This window comes from Cryptotermes secundus, unplaced genomic scaffold, assembly GCF_002891405.2.
Source record: "Cryptotermes secundus unplaced genomic scaffold, Csec_1.0 scaffold168, whole genome shotgun sequence".
Lineage (NCBI taxonomy): Eukaryota > Metazoa > Arthropoda > Insecta > Blattodea > Kalotermitidae > Cryptotermes > Cryptotermes secundus.
In genome coordinates this window covers 395,786-419,892 of record NW_019721760.1, presented here as the reverse complement: position 1 = coordinate 419,892, position 24,107 = coordinate 395,786, and the positions used below count along the sequence as shown (strand labels likewise).

Here is a 24,107-nt window from a genome sequence, read left to right as displayed (position 1 = left end):
CACCCTTTTTATGCAACTCTGCACAGTATAGCATATGAACAAAGTTACAATTTTTCACTTGGCTTTCCAGAAGTATCAACTTTGCTCTGAATGCCTTGATAAGTGCAAATAAATCACAGACTAAGTTATTTTCACCCTGCAACTTTAAATTCAAATTGTTAATATGGTTCACCAGATCAGCAAAGAATGCTAATTTCCAAAGCCATTTGGTATCTGATAAAAGTGGTTCGTAATGGTTTTTCTCGGTAAGAAATATATCAATTTCATTCCTGAGCTGAAAGAAGCGCGAAAGAACCTTTCAATAGCTAAGCCATCGAACTGCAGTATAATATGTCAGGTCAATAAGCTCGGAATCACATTCGTCGAGAAAAGACCGAAACTAGCGATGGTTAAGTGCATGACAGCGAATGAAATTAATGATAGAAGTAACAGGTTTTAAAACAGAGCTCATATCAATGTGTTTTGCACAGAGTGCTTGTTGGTGGATAACACAGTGAAGAAATATTGGCTTTGATATTCCTGCATCCTCACAAGCTTTTGTGATTTGGCCAACCAAACATATTTTTATACCAGACATGTTTTTTCCTCCATCAGCTGTCATGTACTGCAGACGGTTCCAGTCCAAATTATATTCTGTTAGTGTTTTTTGTATTTCTTTGAAGATATCATCTCCTGTTGTAGTGCCATGCATGCTGTGAAGTGACGCTAATTCCTGTGTGACATTAAGTTCATTGTCGATGCCGCAAAAAAATACTAATAGTTGAGAGGTATTACAAACATCAGTTGAAATCTATGAGCAAGTACCGTATTTACGCATGTATAGGCCGCACATTTTTTGCCAAAAATTCAAGAGGAAAACTGGGGTGCAGCTTATATTCGAAATCACACTTCATTTAAAAAAAATTATATTCATAATTAGTAATACAGGGTGTAAGACTCCTGAAATAATATTCCAAGAAAATTATATTTTCTATAATTTCTCTCTGAAAATTGTGCTGCGGCCTATACACGCGTAAATACGGTATTTTGTTTACCAGTACTCATTGCAAAAATTAGTTCAATTGGCACATTTCTGCACAATTCTTTCTCGGGCCGGATAAAATCACATCGCGAGCCGCATGTGGCCCGTGGGCCGTAGTTTGGATACCCTTGGTCTAGATAATGTGGGACCCTCAACGTCTCACAACCCTATGGGCCTTCGCAGCCTGGTACAGGGATAGCTTTACTTATTTTACTTTTATGCTATGTAATACATTTACCACTTAACATTAATCTGAAAAGGCTGAAACTATTGTAGAAAAGTACATTTAATTAAAGTATGCAAGAATATTTAACATGTTTTATTTGTGTCTGTGGTGTATGTTTCTATATATGAAGATGACAGCGAAGAAGAAGAAGAAGAAGAAGAAGAAGAAAAGATTATTTTGAATGGGAAAGGGGAAATATGGTTTAATATCTGATCTGAATCATGATGGGGCATGGTATTCTCCACACACACGTGTTCTTGTTTATGTTAAAGGCGAGGGAAACTGTGACTACACTGTGAGGTTGGCAGCAAACACGATACTTTCTTTATGGAGGACCATTGCCTGTATCCCTGGGTGACCAGGCAGTATTTAACGACTTTTTGATGTTCCAGTATAACAGAATACTATAGCATAAAATATCTCTCAGTAGAAAATTTAAATATGCCAAAAAAGAAAACATGTACAAAAAACTAAAACTAATGTAATTTGCTTTTCTGCTCTAATATTTCAGTAATTTGGAGCTAAGCTTCTCAGATGAGAAACATGTTGCAAAAGAGCCAGCCTCATAAAGAAAACTTTGGATAAGTGTACTCTGAAGACAATAGTCATGACATATTATACCATACAGTATTTAAAATTTTAGTACAATTCGTCATGGTACCATACTTATGACAACTGGCAAGGTAGCTACAAAATACAAGAACAGAATATTTATATGGGCTAGACAAGTAGGCTTCAGAGTTATACAGTGTAACTAACTTTGTGGTGAAGGGTCTTCCTTGCACCCATGACCATTCAACTCCCCAAGAAATTACAGAATTGCTTTATGGAAGTCAAAGGTTTTATGATATCCAAAAAAGCACAATCTTTTATCTTTGTAAGATTAATTGCAATATTAACATCCCACCCTTGTCTATCCCCTCAAGAGTTCAATGTCCTTGAGGTTACTGACAAAAATGTCGTATGAGCTGCTTCATTGTATCAAGACCAGTGTAAGGCCAACTCAAATTCCAACAGAAAACTGGCAGAAATAGAGTTCATCAAAAATACCACACCTCAGTAACTTGAATCATTTTCGAGAGACAGCTACATTTATAATTAGACACTAAGTTTGACAGATTAGCAATATGCTGCTCCTACATAGGTCTAACATTGGCAAAGCATGCCTATTAAAAATCATCACCAAAATACCCAACCCCCTTTTTTCTTCAATTGGTACCATAGGGTCACAATAATACACAGCTATATATTATTCTGAATTGTCTTTAATGCAACAAAGGGAAAATCCTTTGAAATAAACAATTTCCATCTCTAGCTTCCATTTTCATAGATAATATCTCCACTTAACCACTCTTATACACATTAAATCACAATTTTACTGAATACACAGTCATCAATAGAAATTTGTTTCTGGCAAAGGCAGAGACTGCAGTAGTGGCTGAAACATGGGTACTTCACTATGCTACAAAGTTATTTTTTTTGCAAAGGTTGAGACTATAATGCCAAATGAAACATCTTTCTTGCAACTATGTACTATACAGCTTTTGTTGGGGACAGTCAGGATATTCAACACACAAATATAATATGAATTTTGCCATGCATTCTAGTAATGATACATGTTTCTATGCTTCTTTGTAGACTAACCTCCCTATTAGCTTCTAATAAAGGCTGTGTGTTCTTTATAATTAACCATGACCTTTTTTTTATTGCTAGTGGGGTGGGACTAAGTCCCTTGTACTGCGGCCACTTCTGGCCTGTTGTACCAGCCCTAGATGATAGGTGAGGGTGATTGTGGAGCAATTGGTGGAATGAAGATTGGCAGGGGAAACCAAAGAACTTGAATAAAACCTGCCCCAGCTTCACTTTGTCCACCACAAATCCCACTTGACCAGACCCGGGCCGCCGCGGCGGGAAGCCAGCGACTATACGCTTGAGCTATGGCGCAGCCAACCATGACCTAAAATATTATTATATACTGCTAGGGTAGTGATTTATGCTGTTATAAGCACTTTTTGAACACACATGCACAGACAAATATAAAGAACAAGTTAATTACAACAGTTTGTTTAAAAGTATATTCAATTGAAACCACTCATTACATGTGCAACTGTGATAATTATGACGTATGGAATAAAGAGGTGGAATTTTACTAGTCAATAGCAATAACATATGTAATTTTCATTCAAACAGCAAAAATGGTACAAAATATTATCGTTGGTTGAAATATTTTTTATGTTTCATGTAATACAAATTTTACATACAGACCAAGACACCAGTTTTGAAAGAAGGAAGCCATTCATTTGAAGTTAATCAGGTTGAAGGATAAGAAGAATAATTAGGCACATATGTTACAAACAGAAAGGCAGCACTGTAACTGTGACCAAAACATTGCAGTCTTACTGTCGGAGGGTAGGAGTTTAGTTACAAAGCAACTGGTGTGGCTTGTGGTACATGACAAATGAATTATGATAACAGAAATATTTTTGGATAAACCACTGATCAGACAGAAGAGCTATGGGCAACAGAATTGTGGAAGCAAAATAAAAATAACCCAAAACAGGCTAGATTAACATTTGATTGGATAAAGCAAAAAAAAAATGATATGTCCAGGAACCATAACAATTACTGAAACACTGTAGTTAAGCACACATAATGTGGCATGCTGATAGACTGTAAGTTCTTCTACACAATTTGGGTGAAACACTTTTTCAAACGTTGAAAATGATTACTAAATTAATTAATTGGTAATCTATAAATTCTCTCAACCATTGCACAAAGTTTAAGGATCAAGAAGAAAGTAAAGACAGTAAGTGCTTCTCAGATAATCACTTACTCATAACCAATGGATATTTGTTATATATGCATTATACATCTTTCCTTTTCAATAATGTAACCAACTAACTCTCTGCTAGCACAACCCAAAAGTTCATCAGTACTAATATAGAATACTGCTACTGGTCACAGTCCTGAATAGCTACAGCAAAGCCTTGCTTTGTGGATATTTTCCATGAATTTAGTATCTTGGTGTAAATATAGCTGTCTTTCCAGAACTTATAAAAATATTGTTGTTATATGTTTTCATAAACTTTGTTTTTAACAATTTACCATTGAAATTTGAACACACTTTATGCTAGTTATAAGTAGTATCCATATAGATATCCCACTTATTTTAATATTTATTACTTAATTATAATATATTCTTCTTTGACGTAGTTTTCTTCAGTTCAGAGCTGCATTCCAAAGCTGCAGATATGCTTCCTTTTCTCATTTGTTCACTATTTACACTTTGCACAAATCACTTTCACTTTAAAATTTGACTGGTCTCTAATCTTGTTGATATCCTAGTCTTCTTTCTTCACTTCCCTATTTAAGGATATTAAGGCTCAGACTCGACTGAATTTAACACCACTTTCACTACTGTTTTCTTATTTACAATGGCCCTTATAAGAATGACATTATGTTTTACAAACACAAGAATTTCTGGAAAAAGGTAGATAAATCACTGCACTGTCAAAATTACTGTCACATTTGGCTCAATTCAACATGGAAGTAAACTTACAATATTATTCAAAGTCAAAATATAAGTTGTAAGCTCCATAATGCCAGAAACATTATAAAATTTGCTTCATACCCTTGCCAGTATGCACCAGAGACACAGCTATTAAAATGACGTGCAAGAATTGTGGAAGAGATTTTAGTTGGATTTCAATCTTCACTCTGAATTACATTCAATTACATTGTAAAATAGAGTTGTCCCTGTACTTAATTATATAATTAAGCACTATTCTATGAAGGCAAATAGTAAACTTTCATTTCATAATTTCAGTACCACTCCTCTATTCAAAAATTTGGCTACTATATATTGTGATATTAACAAAGAAAGCAACCATACCCCTGGCAAAAAGTGTGACTGCTTATTTAATAATAAAACGGATTAATGTAAGAGAAGTTGGAATAATGGATGCATAGTACAAGATCCTTAATGGGATAAGTGTTTTAATTATTTTGCTGATTTGAACTACATACACATAATCATTTCAGGGAATAATGAATATTTTATTAAGTTTTGCTCTTTTGTATGGCCTGGCTCTGATGTCAGACTGTAGGTATTTTATCCAATATTTAGTTTTATTTGAATATAAACTACAATTTTGAGAATTCATTCAAATATATTCCAAAAATGTCAGATATTTTCAATAAAATTTCCGATTATTGTCATTCTTAAACACACCATTTTTTCTGAAGAAATAACTAAAATCTTAAGCACCACATAAGGTAACTAAACATTCATGGTGAATGAATATTTCTGACTGCATATATAACAGGATAAGAAAACACATAACCATGAAAATGGTCATGTAACTAACATCGATGATCAAGCCGCATATGACATGTATATGAAGCACTTATCACTAGACTCAAATCGCAATATCACTTATGACGGAGAATAAACCAAGTGAAAGGAGAGAGGGGTGGGGTAGTCACAACTTACTTTGTGACTTTGAATATCCTGAGCAAGCGTAAAGCACGGAGCACTGACAGGCCGAACGAGGCCTGTTTCACTTCGGTCCAAATCACTTCAAAGATGGAGCCACAGATCACAACACAGTCAAAACGGTTGAACGATGACTCAAAATAAATACGTGGCCCCAGAGCATACATCTTGATGAACATTTCCAACATGAAAAGGCCAAGGAACACAAATTCTGCTATATCTGCAAAATAAATAAATATTTTATTAAAGGGCATTCCAAATAAGGAGATAACTAGTTCTTTGTTTACTTAATGACACTTTTTCAACTGCAGAGGTTTTGTTATGTCAGAGTAACTGTCCATAAAATTAATTGGTAAAGGTCAGCAGGAAGTGGACATCACATATTATACAATAGTTATAACATCATTTGCTCAGAGGAACTGAGGTAAAATAGATGATCTCTGGGGCTAGATTCGAATCTGTGACCTCTCAAATACAAAGCTGGAGTAGTAAACAGTTGAGATGTTCAGTTTCATTATAAGGTGAAAAAATAAAATAGAAGGAAACCTAACAAACCTACCTAACAAACAAACTCCATGAAGCAAAATTTTTCCTGATAAACCAAAGCTCTTTCTATTTAAAAGGCCAGCCTTTTTCAGGGCAACAAAATCCAATTCATTCTGTACTACTCCAATTTATTTGCTCTTAGCCCCCAGAATTTATTTCCCCTTCCCTACAACACTGGTCATTTTTCCAGGCTGCTTACTCTTCTACCATATAGATGAAAGTGAATGTCAGTAAATATGTATCAGTTTACATAGCATTATTTCCCAAGAAGGTGGTAATCTTCATTTTGCATACTGCTTTTCAGTTGCCACAACAGAACAAACATAAAATTTGTTGTTCTAATACCTAGGAGCTGAAACTTGATATTTGAAAGCTTGGTTGCACAGTTCAACAGAAATTCCATAGATGGAATACCTTGCTCTTAAAGCATTAAAAGATGTCATTAAAAGACACGAAAACAGAACCAAAGTGTGAGTGCATCAGAAGTTGCTGTACACGACAAAGTTTTGCCATGTGAGATGTAAACACAATGTGACAAAAACTATGGATAAATAATATTCTCAAATCAGATTTTAGAGCATTGATGATGTTTGAAGCCACTATTTAAAGAGTTACAAAAATTTTTAATTTTAATTCATTAAATAAAAGAACAGCTCAATATGCTGTGTTGTTAGATATTGAAATGGTAACCAAGTTTATGCTGTGACTTTACAATTCAAGGTTATGACAAAAGAAGGATAATAACATACTACCTGAAGTTGCTATCACTGTGATAGCTGAGTTAGATAGGTTATTTGGTTAGTTCATGACAATTAATCAACCTGCTGATCTTACATTGTGTGGAATGAGATGTCAAGAGTACGGTTATGCCTTATCAATTGGGAGAGGGAAGAAGATTGTTAAAAGCTTCCTTCTGTATGTTCTGCAATCCTGTAGTCAGTCAGAACAAAGCATACTTGATACTGGGTCCATTATATTCAGTATCATAATTATGAATCTGAAACCCATTTGACAAAGCTAATCATTGATTTTCAATAAGGATAGGTATGGATCATGTCCAAAAACTTGTTAAATATAAAGCAGTCTTAAGGGTAACCACTTACACAGATGGATCCTGAATTGATGTGTGGAATATATTGTCATAAACATGTAAGAGATTCATATATGTATGTATGAAGATAACTACTCACATAAGAATTCAGTGAGCCAGTCTGGCTGGCCATAATGTTCCACTGCAGTGCACATTGTGTTGAAGAAAACAAGCACAATGACAAACCAGTAGAAGCCCTGTGTTTTTACTGTGTGACGGATCCAAAACCTATAAATAATACATTCACAACTTAAGAACAATAAGTTATAATTTTATAAACCTAACCGTTATTACACTATTGACTATAATCCTAATATCATATGAGCAATGGCCTAGTCTTAACAGTGAGAGGACTATAAAACAGTAACAAAGACCATGACAGAAACAAAGTATTGTCACATGTCAAGGGTGGCGTGAAGAAAATAACGGATTCTAGTTCAGATGATTGGATTTCTTGGCACCTCAGTTACTATCTCTTAATTACAATTAATGCAGTGTTATAGCTCATTTATACAATTTACAATTCACCATTGCACATGTGCTATGATTCTGTTTCAACTAGTCACCTCCTAGCAGTGGATCTCACTTCAAATCACTATGGAGTCTTTTTGCCTGCAATCATTTTGTACTCCTCTGTCCTAACCTGTACTTAACTAATCTTCATAATTCACTAAGGACATGCTCCATTCTCGTCCTTGTGCTCTCAACTGCCTTGAAGCTTCTACTTCAATCCTCCAACTTTTAAATAAAATCCTGGCGCATGAACAACATGGATTTCGTACTAAATTGTCCACGGATACGGCCACTCATGACTTAATAAATACTATTCTATCAGCATTAAATAACAAACTAGTTGTAGGAGGTTTGTTTTGCGATTTGACTAAGGCTTTCGATTGTGTAAATCATGAAATACTACTTGCAAAACTGGAGTTTTATGGTATCAATGGTTTAGCAGGAAAGTTGCTCAAAGACTATTTGACTGATAGGCAGCAAAGAACAATATTGAATAATAACACTGAAAGTGGTGTTTCTAAATGGCAAAAGGTTAAACAGGGTGTCCCTCAGGGTTCTATCCTGGGGCCATTGCTCTTTTTAGTATATATTAATGATTTACCATATATAATAAATAAAGTGTCAAAGCCAGTTTTATTTGCGGATGATACCAGCATATTGTGTTGCAAGTCGAACTACAATGAACTTGTTATTACTTTAAAAGAAATTCTTGAATTAATTAATGTATGGTTTTCTATTAATTCGTTAACTTTGAATCTGACAAAAACAAATTGTGTCCAGTTTTCATCAAAACCTAATTTACCAATAGATATCAATATAAACCATGGGGATATCCAAATTAATAACACGAGTACACTGAAATTTCTTGGAATAACAATTGACAGTACTTTATCATGGAAAGAACACATCAAATATACAGCCAGCAAATTAAGCTCGGCTAGCTATGCCATCAGAATCCTAACTTCAGTTATGTCCCTAGAAAGCCTATTGATGACTTATTATGCCTATGCCCATTCTATCATGTCATATGGTATAATATTCTGGGGTAATTCAACTAATAGTGACCAAATTTTCATAATTCAAAAAAGAATAGTTAGAATAATAATGAGAGCGGGTAACAGGGACTCTTGTCGACCAATTTTCAAAGCATTAAACATTCTTCCATTCTATTCACAATATATTTTCTCAATATCTGTTTTTGTGGTTAAGAATATGGACAAGTTTGTAACAAATTCAGATATTCATGGCATGCACACTAGACGGGGTTTAGATTTACATTATCCAACCTGTAAACTGACTAAAGTGCAAAAGGGAGTGTTTTATAGTGGGATTAGGATATTTAACAACTTGCCATGTAGAATTAAAAGCTTGTCAGAGGACATTAAGAAATTCAAATATTCCCTAAAAAAATTTTTGCAGGTGGGCTCTTTTTATTCCTTACATGAGTATTATGAATGGAAATCAAGGAATGATTGTGCTTCCTATAGATAAAGATTGCGCCTATTATTTGTCACATCTAGAATATAATATTATCTGTCTGGTTTTGTTTATAATTGTTGTGAATGGCACCTGATTTTTGACGTTGTTTGTTTCGGTGTCGTGTCTGTGATTTGGTTTGATGTGTTACTTGTTTGTGTTCTACAACTGTTAATGTACTACAATTATATGTGGCCTTTTTAAATGTCTTGGATATTTAATTTTTAACAATTTATCATTTTAAATGTACTTTTTATTGACATGTTCTATATCTCAAGGCAGCACTGCCAATTGTAGATCTCTGGAACGAAATAAATATGTATGTATGTATGTCTGCCCATAAACAACTTTTGCTGTCCCCCACAAACCTTCAGCGTGGACCTACAGAAAACATATCATGTGGTCTCTATTCACTGTTGTGTGACATCACTGTCTATGCAGAATTGTGTTTATCGAGCCATTGCCTAGAAACAGCTTGCATAATCCTGCTGTTCTATTGTTGTGAGTGTGTAATGCAGGGTGCTTAATGAGCCATTGCATGACAATGTGTTGAAATGTCACAATATAAAACCAGACTCTTGTAGTTTACTCCCAGTGGCTTGTTTGACTCAAAGTAATGAGTATTATTCAAAAGTCTGGAGTAACAAAAGAGGTTACACTAATAAAGCCTACTGTTGAGCGCAGATAACTTGAGTACTGCAAATAGTGGTATTTCGTTCAAACTGTAACTACACAATGTGAAGTATTGTGGAAATCATGTATTAGCAAATGTACTAGTGTGTGATAATGTAGGATACAAATATATAATTTTAAAACTTGCCTTAAGCGTTTCTCTGCTCTCCAAAATTGGAGACATGCTCCTTTACTTCTTACTTTCGATTTCAAATAGGAAGCTCGAGAAAGCCCTGTCAAGTAAACAACAGAAAACCATTAACATTTAAACCAACCTGAACCACTTTTCTGCTCTCCAAAATTAGAGATATGGTCCCTTGTTTCTACTTTGCTTTGAAAAACGAAGTCTGAGAAAACCCTGTCAAGTAAACAACAGAATCACATTAACAATTTCAATTACAAAATTTATTCCATTTTATACATATATTGGCAGCACTTCATGCCCGCTTCTTGAAGAAATATAAAAGAATTGTTTCTATTTATTTTCATAGATGAAGCTATCATGGCACAGTTGTTCAGGAATCATTTTCTGGTATCTGACAAAAGCCAAACATGTATCAAGTACACCAACCAGTACTAAAACTTCTCAGTACAATGTCAAATAGTGAGAAAAAATTGATCATGATAAAATATAATTTGGAATACACTGTTATGAGAATATAATATTGATAATATCCATTGAAACTTGTTATTAAAGACATTTGTTTTATGTTACTTAATTAGTGATTAGATTTCTAAGCAATAAATATTATACCATGTGTCGACTTCTGAGACAGTTAACTCTCAAAAATATATGGGAAGAATTTTAAAGTCAGATGAAGTAATGCACTGCTATTTTGACTGCAACATTGTGCAAAAACATTTTTGACCAAGCTTTAAGTATTTCAAATATTTTTAAACCATGAGCATATTCTTATTTACATGTAGTTGGTTCACACATTTCAGTATATATATTTGGTTTTCACTGATAAGGACAAATCCCTTTTATGTCATGTGTCCCTATTTAACAATAAAACTATGTGCACATTTTACAATATTTGGAATATTATTTTTTGACATATTAGCATTTATATGCATATTCCAGTGACTGAACTTAACAATTTCAAGATTAATCATGAATATCTCATATTTGTCTAGTGTGTTTGCTGGGCCAACCCTGAATATATTATTCTCATTTTCAGTTTGTTACTTTATTTCTTATATTCATGCTCAATATATATTTTAATTTTTGTGCATGTTCCCTAGATGCATATTCAAAGAGGTTATATGTAATTATTTTTCCAGGGAAAGCTGAGAGAATAACAAGAAAAATGCAGTGGTTTAGGTGCACGTGCTCAAACAATTTGGTATGTAAGGTATATCAGTAATTTAAAAAAATATGAAGATGAAAGGGTTAAGATTTGACAACTTCTCATAAATGCTATTGGTATGAGAATGAATGAATGAGTGGAATAAGTAAAATTTGATTTTTTATCACACAACCCACTACCATCAAAAATCCTTAAAAAAAATAAAATTCCATGAAAATTGACAATTAAATAAAATAAACAAATACACTCTGATATGCAATCATAAGAGATTATACAAAATAAGTAACTACATATACAAGATATTTATTCAAAAGCAGATATTTTGTTTCACCTCCTTCAAAAATGATGCTGCAAAAAATATTGGTCAAAATGTACTGAAGGTTTGATCATCAACCAGTTTACTTTTACTGTAAGTCTTGCAGTGAAATAAATTCAGGTACATATTCATTTGTCTGACTGTGATAACAACTGTACACAATTGCAAATGCGCAATTAACAGTGCCACAGTTAATTCTCTAATATATCTTGTACTTCACTCCAGTGTCAAATGAGAGTCAATTGAGTTGACTGTAAAGGACACAGGTATTTCTCTAATCAGTACTGATGAAATGCTACCCATATATCATGAAACATGCGTGTTATAGTCAGTAAGAAAAAATTAGAATCCAAAGGCATTTCTCTAGCATGCATTACTGAGAATATAGAAAACAGATTCCTGAACTACCAGATCTAAGATACCTTTAGTGTATAATATTTTTCAACTTCTTAATAATAATAATAATAATAATAATAATATATTAAGACTGTACTAGTCTATATATCAGAGAAATATATACTGTGGTATATGATTACACAATAAGAATTCAGCAACCATTATAAATCCTCAAAACACTCATTCCAAAGATTGAACTGCAATCACAAATAACAACTGCAGAAATACTTAATAATGAATATAGTTACCATAAAAAATTGATATTTTATGAAGTATAATATGTGTAAATATAATGCACTACAAGTATGATAATTTACACACGCAGTCCATCGTTTTCAAAATTACACAAATACATACAGATAGATTCCTACAAGCTAAGAAATTCTAACTCTAACATATTTAAAGAAAACCATAAACTGCATTCAGAAACTGTTAGCGTAACAGTGTTGTCGCTAAGGATGTCTCCTCACAAATGTTACTGCAAGCAACAGGTCATACAAATCACTACAATAATAACAGTAATAAAAGGAGTGATAATGAAAACTAATTGCCTAGAGTAAGATTACTACAGAGTGATCTAAAAATGTTACAATCTACAAATCAGCTAGTCAAGAATCTGTCTGAACAAACTGTGTTTTTATCTTCTAAACTACAGACAGAATGGAAGGGCAATGAAAGAAGCATTTCTAAGGATTGGTTGAATTACAGAATTTTCTAACTGAAAGAAATTTCCAGATTTAACTGATTTCACATACAAAATAATGGTATATTAATACCCACTCGTAAATTTGTTATATTATTCATAGTCGTATATGCATACTACACTTTCTTTTGAGAAGAAATGAATTTCAATACAGAAGCAGCTAATCACATCTTTGAAAAATAATTTATGATGTCATCTGTGACCACATTATAAACATATAGCAAGAAGACTATTATTAATAGGATAGTAAACACAAGTGGTTTTTAAAAAATGAAGTCATATCAGAAAATATACTCAAATTCTTTTGTAGATTTTAAAGGGTCCTGATAATGGTGTGTAAGTCTCAGAATTACTGGGTTTTTGGACTTCGTCCATCACCTGGTATGACCTACATCAATTTAACTACAGCTATATAAATACCTGAGACCTGGCTTTGTCAAGTCTGGTCTCAGGTATTTATGCAGTCCAGTGACTGAGGTTAGCTCTTTCTGCGGGACCCAAAAAGTAGGTGTCTTCCTCTCACCTGAGGACAAAAACAGATCCAGTTACAAAAATGTTGTGTTCTCTAGTTTTTTAGAATAATGGATGATGGAGAAAGTAAAAAAAAAACAGTAATTCTGGGTCTCAACTTCTTCATTCCAAATTCATTTTCTGATTATGTTATGGCTCTGTCAGTAACTAAACTACATGACATTGAATGTTAAGATCATATATAAATGATGAACTGGAAAATACTCAGTTGGAAGGAAGCATTGCCTATTTCCTAGTTGAGGTACTATTCCAACATTTTCCTGGATAGACTGCGGAAAACCACGAAAAACCTCAATTGGGATAGCAAGTGTCCTGGCTGAGATTCAAACCAAGTATCCTCAAATTATGTGTCAAGAACACTGATTTAAGCAGACTGGTTTGGTTTGACTCAAAATAACAACACTTTTTTTTAATATTTACATAAATAAAGAACAAAGAAATATTTTGAAATTTAATTAGATTCAGAATCAAGTTCATGATATTCAGTGTGCAAATAATCTTGCAGGTATCACCCCGTTGTCCTTGGAAATGCTTTTTCTACAGTCTCAATGCTAAGCAAGCCAAGTAATAAAATGTTGGCTTCTTTAAACAGATATTGTAAATGGAGCTAAGCTGTACACAATACTCTGCATGTCTTGTGGAATGCTACCTTGAGCAGGGAGCTGAGAATCCTCACCCAGGACCACACTCCTGCCACTCCCTGGCACTGTAACCAGGTTCCAGTTCACATTCAAATTGTTGCCCACAATAAATAACAAATCTATAATGTAGCAACCACTTTCAGCAGAGTTCAGTGCACATTTCATAACTTGTAGATTTCATGGTGTTGGAACATGGGGTCACTTCAGTAAAAAATGTACAAAATAAATGCACACAATGCAGAATGGGACACAAGTGGAACACCATAGGGGGACCTGATGCTAAACTGTTTGATTTTTCCTTCCAGTCAGAAGTATATTGGCTGCAAAATGAATATAACCAGGGAGAAATACTATGCACACACATTTTGTTTATTTTGCAACCATTATAGTCCTGAAAGAACAAAATTCATTTATGAATACATTGTATGCAGCACCTCTCGTTTCACATATATTGTGATTAATTTATGAATATTTTCCTCAGTATTGTCATTTTTAATGAGATGCTGAAAATTTCAGTCAATTGCCATAATATATGAATCATTATGTTTCTTGTTTTTATTCTAAATTATTTTACATAAAACACTCCTATATTATGTTTCTGGAAATTATCCATCACCCTGTTTTATTTGTGAGGGTAACTCAATAAGTAAGTTACAAATGGATATAGAACTTAAGCAAATAAGAGTACTGATTTGAAAAATGCTTTTATTTCTCAACATATTCTCCCTGTACAATGAGTCACTTGTCCCACCGTTTCTCAAGCCCCTGAAAACCAACAGCATAAAATTCTTTGAGCTGCTGTTGGAACCAGGTGGTGACTTCCCTTTCTACAGCTTCATCTTTGAGAAAATGTTCAGCCGAAAGATGACGTTTAAGAGGGCCGAACAAATGGAAGTCGCTTGGAGCAAGGTCGGGGCTATGTGGAGGATGATCAAGGACTTTCCACTTGAAATTTCGCAGTGTCTCATTTGTCTTGTTGGCAGTATGGGGATGCACGTTGTCATGCAAGAGCAACATGCCTTTGGTGAGGAGACCTGGTCGCTTCCGTTGAATGGCCTTACAAAGTTTCCTGAGGATGTTACAGTAGGAGTCGGCATTTACAGTTTGTCCTTGAGGCTGGAATGCAGTGAGCAGTATGTCTTCGTGATCCCAGAAGACTGTGAGCATCACTTTCCTGGAGGATTGTGCCACCTTAAACTATTTTTGGCAGGTGACGCAGGATGTTTCCACTCCATTGATGCACACTTTGTCTCAGGCTAATAATGGTGAACCCAAGACTCATCACCTGTGAGAAATCAGGCTAGCATATCATGAAATTTCAAGTGGGAAGTCCTCGAGCATCCTCCGTATAGCCCCGACCTTGCTCCAAGCAACTGCCATTTGTTCGGCCCTCATAAACATCATCATTCACCTGAATATTTTCCAGACGATGAAGCTATAGAAAGGGAAGTCACTGCCTGGTTCGACAGCAGCCCAAAAAAAATTATGCTCCTGGTTTTCAGGGGCTTGTGAAACGATGGGACAAGTGCCTCAATATACAGGGAGATTATGTTGAGAAACAAAAGCGTTTTTCAAATCAGTACTCTTATTTGTTTAAGTTCTATATCCATTTGTATTACTTATTGACTTACCTACGTAAAAACACAACGCTTTGGACGTTGGATTCTGTCTCTGTCTAGCTATCGATTGAGCCCAAATTAGTAGGATATTACCTGAGGACAGAGATAGAATCCAGTCTCTGAAACGTTTTGTTTTTAAATAAAAACAAGACAGTGTTTTCGAAGAAACAGAACGATGGATAATGTCCAGAGACACAAAATTTGTATTAATGTACTATTGTCACAAATTTTAGATCTTAAAAAACGTACCTGTTTTATTGAGCCAAAGTAAATGATAGGGTATGGATGAAATCTGAAGAACTTTCGATGATTAGTAGGCATGAATTACAGAGGTGCTTAATGGTTTTCATGAAAATTTGGAACTATGCAACTGCATGGTTTTATACTAAATAATAAAATATTTATTATTATGAAGAAAATTTATTTTACAAACTTACTCTTGATATGATGAAGAAACTGGATGTATAATTAATCTACAAATGAGGTCTACCTGTTATGCACAACTTATGTTCCTTCTTATATTTATGTGGGTGAGCACTCATGAAAATATTTTATATTTCTTTAATTGTTTCAATATCAGGTGTATAATAAAAGGCAAGTTTTAGTTGGCAAAGTCATCTCAGTAAAATGTGACTGTCAACAATTAATAGTACCATTAATATTTCTTTCATGTGATCCTGGATTTGAACATCAAAAGGACTTGGCCAGAAGTGTGTCATTCACACTAACAATTTTACAAATAAATGTATTAAGCATTTGGAATATAAGGTACCTTACCAATGACTTATGTGATTTATAACACAGTATAAAATTTGTTGGGCAACTAACTTCTAAATCATCTATGACACATGAGAAAATGACTAATTCCACCAGAAATATAATAATGTCAGCTCTAATATAAGAAGACTTCCTGCATAGCATTATCAAAACCTGGCTGCAGGGTTCCAGCAAGTGACAGCAGCACAATTGTGTTGGCAAAACATTCCCCTTCCTCTGTCACCAGAATCTACTTCGATCATCATTAGTACTCTGTATGTTATATTTTATAACTGCTCTTAAGAATAATTTATATCTTGATAATTGTGTCACATTAATCAGTATACAGCAGAAGAAGTAGCAGCATTAATAGTAACCAGTCTTTGTTCTTGGCTGCATAATTTCCAATTGCAAGGCTTTAAGAAGTCCAAATTCAACTTCATGTTTAAATTATAAAACAACATACACCCCTTCTATAGATCTGCAGGGTCCTGAGATTAAATCCTGGCCGACTCTCCTGTCTCAAGCTTCTGTAATTATCTTCCATCACTCCCGTCAAATGCGGGGAGAGTAAATTAATAGATGCCACCACCACTCTCATCCAGCCAAAAGTTTTATACCATATGGTCTATGCATCTGTGAATATGTGGTTAAATAAACAAACAAACATTTAGCATAAAGAGGAATATGTTAGTGATTCATATTAAAAAGTATAATGCAAATTAAATGACCTTTTCTCTAGGAAACAGTTTGATGTGGTTTTCTGGTTATAGCTCTGTAACTTTCTTGTGATTTTCAGTTTGTGGATGCCAATTTTTGAGAGACCAAGAACAATTTTATCATTTTTGAAACCGACCTTTCTTATCCAGAACCCATCTCAATTAAATGCTGCTTTTATAAACAAGAATATATGAAGGTTTCCCTAATGGTGATTTTGTCAATTCTGGTGATAGAGCCATTGTCCCAGTTTGGATGTGTTCCATGTGCATGCAAACTGTTACCAACTTCAGCTGCAACAATAAATACAATGCTTAGTACTCAGTCTTGTTGGGGGTTGTGTAGCAGCCTCAAGAGGAAAGATGCTGTGGCAGTCCTTACAGGGTAGCAGTGCCTTGTTTCTTTACAGCACCAAATGTGGTGTTACATTGAATCTGTGATAGTGAAGCCTGAATGCTCAGCACTATTAATATCACAATTATGAGCCAGTAACAAACACCCATCATCCTCACCACCTACTTCCATAGGAGTCTTTTTAGTTTTTCGAAAGTTTTCCTGCTAACATTCAACAAGCATTTCTCCTAGATTTTAGCACTGGTACCCTAATGATAGTATGTGATACCCAGAAATCAAGAAGTTCCAAGTTAAAAAATATCCTAAACTGTTCAGAAAATTTTGATGCAATGTAAAGACTGCTTCTGCTATCATGAACAGTGTATATCTATTTTTATTTTCTGTAATAGTAGAATTGTTCATTACTTTATACTTTAAGCTGATATCACACAGCTAGTTAAATTAACATGAGAATTGACGGAAATTTAGAATCATCGATGGTCACTCAAGGACTTACATATATGTAAACACTGGGAGAAAGTAAATACATAATATATTTATAAATCAGCCAAGTCACTATTTGTGAACAAAATATGACCTAAGTAGCTCCTTGTACAGTCTCTACCCAGAGCATGTATTGATTATTTAATTCCCCCACTGTTATGAAATTGTGTGAACATCCCACATATCATGCTATTTCTACAGTGCTCACTTTTCACCATCACGCACGCTAACCAATCAAATTGCCTCCAACATTTGCATTTATACAGCACTTGCTGCTAGCCTGTATCCACATCATTACGCACGCTAGCCAATCAGCGCTCAGCAAATATTTGCTCCTCCATCACGCTTTGTATAAAAAGGAGCAGCTCCAACCCAGGAGCATCAGTCTTCAAGCAGTCTACAAATAGCACACTTCGTCGCCAGCTCTCGGTCTTCGGAGGCATCGGCACTTTGCTGTGCCAGGCACAACTGCCTTGGCTGTCCAGCAGTCACACCCGACTCACTGGGTAACTAGGCCGCCTCGATTCGCCGGCAGTCATGCCCGACTCACTGGGCAACTGGTGTAGCTACCGCCTCTCCACTCCAGCGACCACACTCCACACTGAGACGCACTGAGACGCATTCAGTCAGTCTACGATCAGTCTACAAGCAGTCTACAAGCAATCAGCACTCTTCATCGCCAGCGCTCGGTCTTCAGAGGGATTGGCACTTCGCTGCGCCAGGCACAACTGCCTCGGCTCTCCGGCGGTCACACCCGACTCACTGGGCAACTCGGCTGCCTGGACTCGCCGGTGGTCATGCCCGACTCACTGGGCAACTGGCGTAGCTACCGCCTCTTCACTCTTGTGACCGCGCTCCGCAAGCAGACGTTTTCCAGCAACCAGGCAACTGCCGCACTGCAGCCAGACAGGCAACTGACTCAGCCACCTCAACACACCGCAACCAACATCTCATTTCTACCAGCGCATGCCACGCTACTTCACCGGCCAAACATCCCAGCAGTCAACGGTCCTTTTCAGGACCTACAAAACTTTACAAAGAAGTGGGTTGTCATTGGAGTAATGACAAAAGCCCCACAAAATCCAAAGATTCTTCACTGTCACTACAAAATCTTCTCATTGGACTCTATCTTAGCCCAGGTCATCTATTCCAGAACCTGACAAATTCTTTATGATTTATTATAATATTATGCTTCCATTATGCCTTGATTTTTACAGTATAAATTTCATATGCCTATTACATGTTCAAAATATCTTAATCATCTTAATTATCCAACCTACACTACATGAAGAGCATAAACCATAAGGGTTCTCATTTTATAGCCATGCTGTTTCCTCAAATTCCTTCAATTTTTCTGAGAGTTAGCAATCAAGTTGTGCACTCATACAAAATAATAATGAAAAGTAGTTTTGTAATTTCCAGTTTTTAGGGGGTGGCAGAAGGAAACAATAATGTAAGAGATTTTGACAGAAGAGAAGCGGGGGGGGTTTGCAGAAAACAAATAAAGCTGAAAATATTTACTGCTGCAGGGAATGTACGAATAGTGAATTTCTGACATTTGGTTTTAACCATAAATACATACAGTACTACTGTGCAATATTTTTGTCAGTATGTGCCTGTAACTGTTAAACAGAGAATTGCATGAATTGGAGAAATATCCAGGTTCCTTAATGATCTGTTACAAGCAGAGTTTGTGTGTGTGTTAGAATTTAAAATTCTCTTTATTCTACCCTGAGTGCAACCATTTGCAATATCCCATATACACTGTATGGGTTATCCATAACCAAACCTGAAGAACATTCTGATAATAAAGGGAGAGGTTATAAGGAAAAAAAGGAAATTAACACACAGAAAAACAAAGTACTCAGTTAAAGTTATTCTCTCGGTGGTCTGCTGGGTTATGATGCTGTGTAATCTGATAGGCAAGTACCAGTGTTTTTGACCAACATACTGCCTTCACCATCAGGGAAGAAGAAGGGGGCTGCATTTTCTTCCAAAATATTGGTACCCTTCTAACAGATTTCAGAGTGTAATAACCTAGAATAGCACAATACAAAACTTAACTGCTGTTAAAATCTCAAATCATATATAACATTATTCTCTTTTGGCAAAATTATATATATTTTTTTTTATTTTTTTTATATAAGTTGTTTAATGTGAGTAACTAAACTCAGTTTTAAGAATAGTGACATTTTCATACAGCAAGTCAAATTTTATGGCAAGAAACACTATCAAGTTATATAAAATTGTTCTAATATTCTTCACATAAAACTATAACAATTCTACATCCACATCAACAGAACACTCTCTAGGTACTATGCTCGTACACTGTGTTATCCGTAACAAATATCTAAAATATCAGCAAGGTACTGGTTAACCCTGACCACCACTGCCACAGCTGATATATAATAATAATGGCTAAAATGTCAGGCTACTGACAGGCTTACCAAATTAACCAATCAATCAACTGGCTACGTCGCATTTCTAAACACAATACTGTATAACTAGGAATCTGCTGCAATACAAAAACTTAGTATCCATACCTTTGAGTTTTTTCTTAGGCACTGAAACAAAAGGGTTATTGAGATAAATGTCTGTATTAGAATTTATGACACATTGGAGACTTCATGTTTAACGTGTATACACAGAGTTCAAACTATGATTTGAAAAAAATAAAACAAATAGCATGCTCAGCTAATATACACATTTAAATGATACAAAATCCGTCCCAAGTGCAAACAATATATATTATATGTCCTTGATCTTGTTCTCTTCTACACTACATGTTTCGGCCTCTAACGGCCATCATCAGGTGTATACTCTTACGTTACTGCCACACTGAACCCAGTCTAAAATTTAACATTTAAAAAACACATTGTTATTTCTTCGTTATTATCAACATCTACCTCGTTGATATCTGTCTGGTATGTAGATTATTTTGCACATGTCAATTTTGGTTTTTCTGTACTAGCACTATAAAATCTTTAGTTATAATTTTTAAAGGATTTTAAAATTATAACTAAAGATTTTATAGTGCTAGTACAGAAAAATCAAAATTGACATGTGCAAAATAATCTTCATACCAGACAGATATCAACGAGGTAGATGTTGATAATAACGAAGAAATAACAATGTGTTTTTTAAATGTTAAATTTTAGACTGGGTTCAGTGTGGCAGTAACGTAAGAGTATACACCTGATGATGGCCGTTAGAGGCCGAAACATGTAGTGTAGAGGAGAACAAGATCAAGGACATATAATATATATTGTTTGCACTTGGGACGGATTTTGTATCATTTATCGTGTAGAGTGCAACAGGATGCTTAAATATAATATTATACACATTTAAGACAAACAGATGTATTGTATTTTCTCCCATGATTTATCCATTTATAATTTACTTGTTCAGCTGAAGACTACAGTAACGAATAAGAACTATACTTCCAGTGTTACAGGAAGTATATTTTGAATATACAAATAATATTTCACCCTTTCGTATTTTATATTTGGATTTGAAACATGTTTACAGGAATATTCTGAAAGTAGCTAGGGAAATAATACATGCAACTCCTAAATTATAAATGAAGTTAAAATTGTATATCTAAACACTGCATTTTAGTGTTAAAAATTATGAACAAAAATAATTAAAATAAAATTTTGAAGAGACAGCTAATATCATGTGACTTGCTTTATCATCAGACATTCAAAGTTACTAAGTAGTAAGTGTGTGTTTGTGAAAGACCCTTTGATAGAATGTCCTTAAAGAAGTTAGTGATACATTGAATTAAGTCTGGCATAAATTATGTGACAAAATGCAGTACATGTTACAATGCTATAAGAAAATAGTGTATGAAAATGATACATAGTCAAAACTGTAGAAACATACAATAAAACTTCAATCCAAACTAATGGAATCTGATGAATCTGTACTGCAATTAGAGATACACTCTAGGATTGTTGACATGTTTTGCTTAAAATAAAAGGAAAGCAATTTTTAAATTTGTTTCTAGCCATGACCAAAAAAATATATGTCATAGGATGCATTTAATATCATGAAGAGCTATTTAATTAAGCTTGTAAATTTTCTTGCTCTACAAATGCAAGAACAATATTCAATTGCATAATCACAATAAAATACAATGCAACTGAAAACTGTGTGGAAAGTTACCATGAAATATGCATGATTTTATTTTAATTTTGATAAGAAACTTATAGTAAGTAGTGAAGAGATTTTGTCAATGAAGTATCAGTTAAGATTCATTCTTAGTAATATTGGATCTGAGGTTTTACTGTGTGAGTTGCTACTAGATGTCAATACTCAAGTTCTTAAGTAAATAATGCAATGCAGTGTAATCAGAAAGAAAGAGATTTTATGTTATGTTAGTTAAAATTAAATCAGAATCTATTAAAAATGCAATGTAAATACAGTGTTCCTTCACAGAACAGCTTCTCAGTCTGATCATTCTCTCTGTCTCCATTTGATATTTTCATCATAGTGGTCTACAGGGATTTTGGTTTGATTGTGTTCAGTAAACATGCTTACATATGATACAGGCTACTGAGTGTGCATCAAAGTTCGTTAGACAAGCAACAGCATTCATCATCTGTGGTAGAAGTACTCACTTTTGAAGACAGTCTGTGTTATGGTGTAGTAGTGTTTGAAAGGAGAAGGTAATTCATAGAAGTAAGAGGGGCCAAAAGAAGGTTCCATTACTCTGATCACTATGACTACATTAGGAATGTGTATTTTGTGAAACGGTTCTCACATATGTAATGAATAGACAAGGTGTCTCCAGAATGTCTGGTTTATGTAACATTACAGTTACAAGTAACTTGGAAAATAGTCTTTAAAGCAGTCACAGATAATCTCTGTGTTCAAAGTGGGATTTACAAACTTTCTTGGAAAAAATCCACTGTAGATGTTACAAATATTTACCCCCTAAACGATGAAATTATTGTATGTTTTAGGCAGCAGATAAGTGGTGGTACACTGACCTAGGGTTTGGGCATCAGGCTAACAACTCTTCCCTGTAAGATATTCTGTGTCATAAAACTTTCCAAAGGGCAAAAGAATAGAACTGGTTCAGTAGAATGGTCTAGGCAACATATGAAGCCCATGAGAGCTGTATCTTAGGGAAATGGTTGTGAGGATAGGAGATGGATGGATCTAGTTCAGAATCATGTCCATCAGCAGGCTTTGATGTTAGTGGTGCTGAACCCTTGAGACATGTTAGTCCTGTATCAGGACCTTCATAATTTGATGTTCTTTAATGTGTTTAATATAAATTTCAATTATGTCTTCAAACTGACAGATCTAAGTGGTCCATGTAATGTAACACAAATTAAAATTTTATCACTATATTTATGCCATGGCTTTATATACACAGAGCGATATAGATTGGAAAACATTCAGCTAGAGAAAACGGTGAAAGTAGAGTTTGATCATTTCATAGCTACCTGAAGATTGGAAGACAGTCCTCAAATAAACTTGGGCTGCAACTGTTTAGACTAGTGGCAGTCTTGACAAATCAAGAGCCTACACACATTACTCTCTCTTTCAAAAATGACTGGACAGCTATATTAAAGCCAGCTGATGCATTATGTGCTGACTGGTATTTGCCTACAGACTGAGGAAAACCATAAGCACTTCTTTCAAGATAGCCATATCCTGGCTCCAAAATTAAATTTTCTCAAGTTATTAATGTTCATATCCTGCGCTTAAGTACATCAAGAAGATGTTGGAATGGAGATAAAGTTTAATGTATTCTTAACTTTAGCATTAAATGGAGATGAGCTAATGTGGTCAGCTTCATGACCCAGCTGCCTATCCTTAGGAAAATATGCCCATAAATACTGAATAGGAGGTTGGGTGGGCCCAACACCAAAGCCTGTCCTTGGCAGGAATTGAAGCATGATCCTTCAGTCTCTAGCAAGTTACCTTACCGAGTGAATGGAAAGTAAAGAATGGGTCATATCATCTAATGCAAACTCCAGAAATTTCTCTGAAATACGAGGGGGGACCCAAAAATAACTGGAAACGACCTGTTGCGCGCGCATGCTTTGTAGTTACGAGTTGTGCTGCTATGTGGTGTTAGCTGGGGGTCTCCCGCGACTGTTAGTGAGCTGGCGTCAGTCTGAGTTAAGTGGTTTGTCTGTGGTGCTCTGTTGTGTGCGTTCCTGTTTCAACCCTTTGGCGATTAGTGAGATGGCCGACCAGAAGGAACAAATCAAACAAAATCGATT

General features: G+C 34.9%; 1 protein-coding gene across 2 annotated transcripts in view; it reads right to left on the bottom strand.

The window, feature by feature from the left end:
• LOC111875626 (voltage-dependent calcium channel type A subunit alpha-1) overlaps positions 1–24,107 on the bottom strand; it is a 500,175-nt gene that overhangs the window by 136,475 nt on the left and 339,593 nt on the right. The window contains exons 13-16 of one of the 2 annotated variants that reach the window (XM_023872012.2): positions 20,409–20,429; positions 10,188–10,272; positions 7,479–7,606; positions 5,740–5,962 (exon numbers count right to left, since the gene is read on the bottom strand). In XM_023872012.2, the coding sequence (XP_023727780.1) occupies positions 5,740–5,962; positions 7,479–7,606; positions 10,188–10,272; positions 20,409–20,429 (457 nt within the window). The remainder of the gene's footprint in view (positions 1–5,739; positions 5,963–7,478; positions 7,607–10,187; positions 10,273–20,408; positions 20,430–24,107) is intronic. The other variant, XM_033755887.1, reaches the window with a different exon arrangement.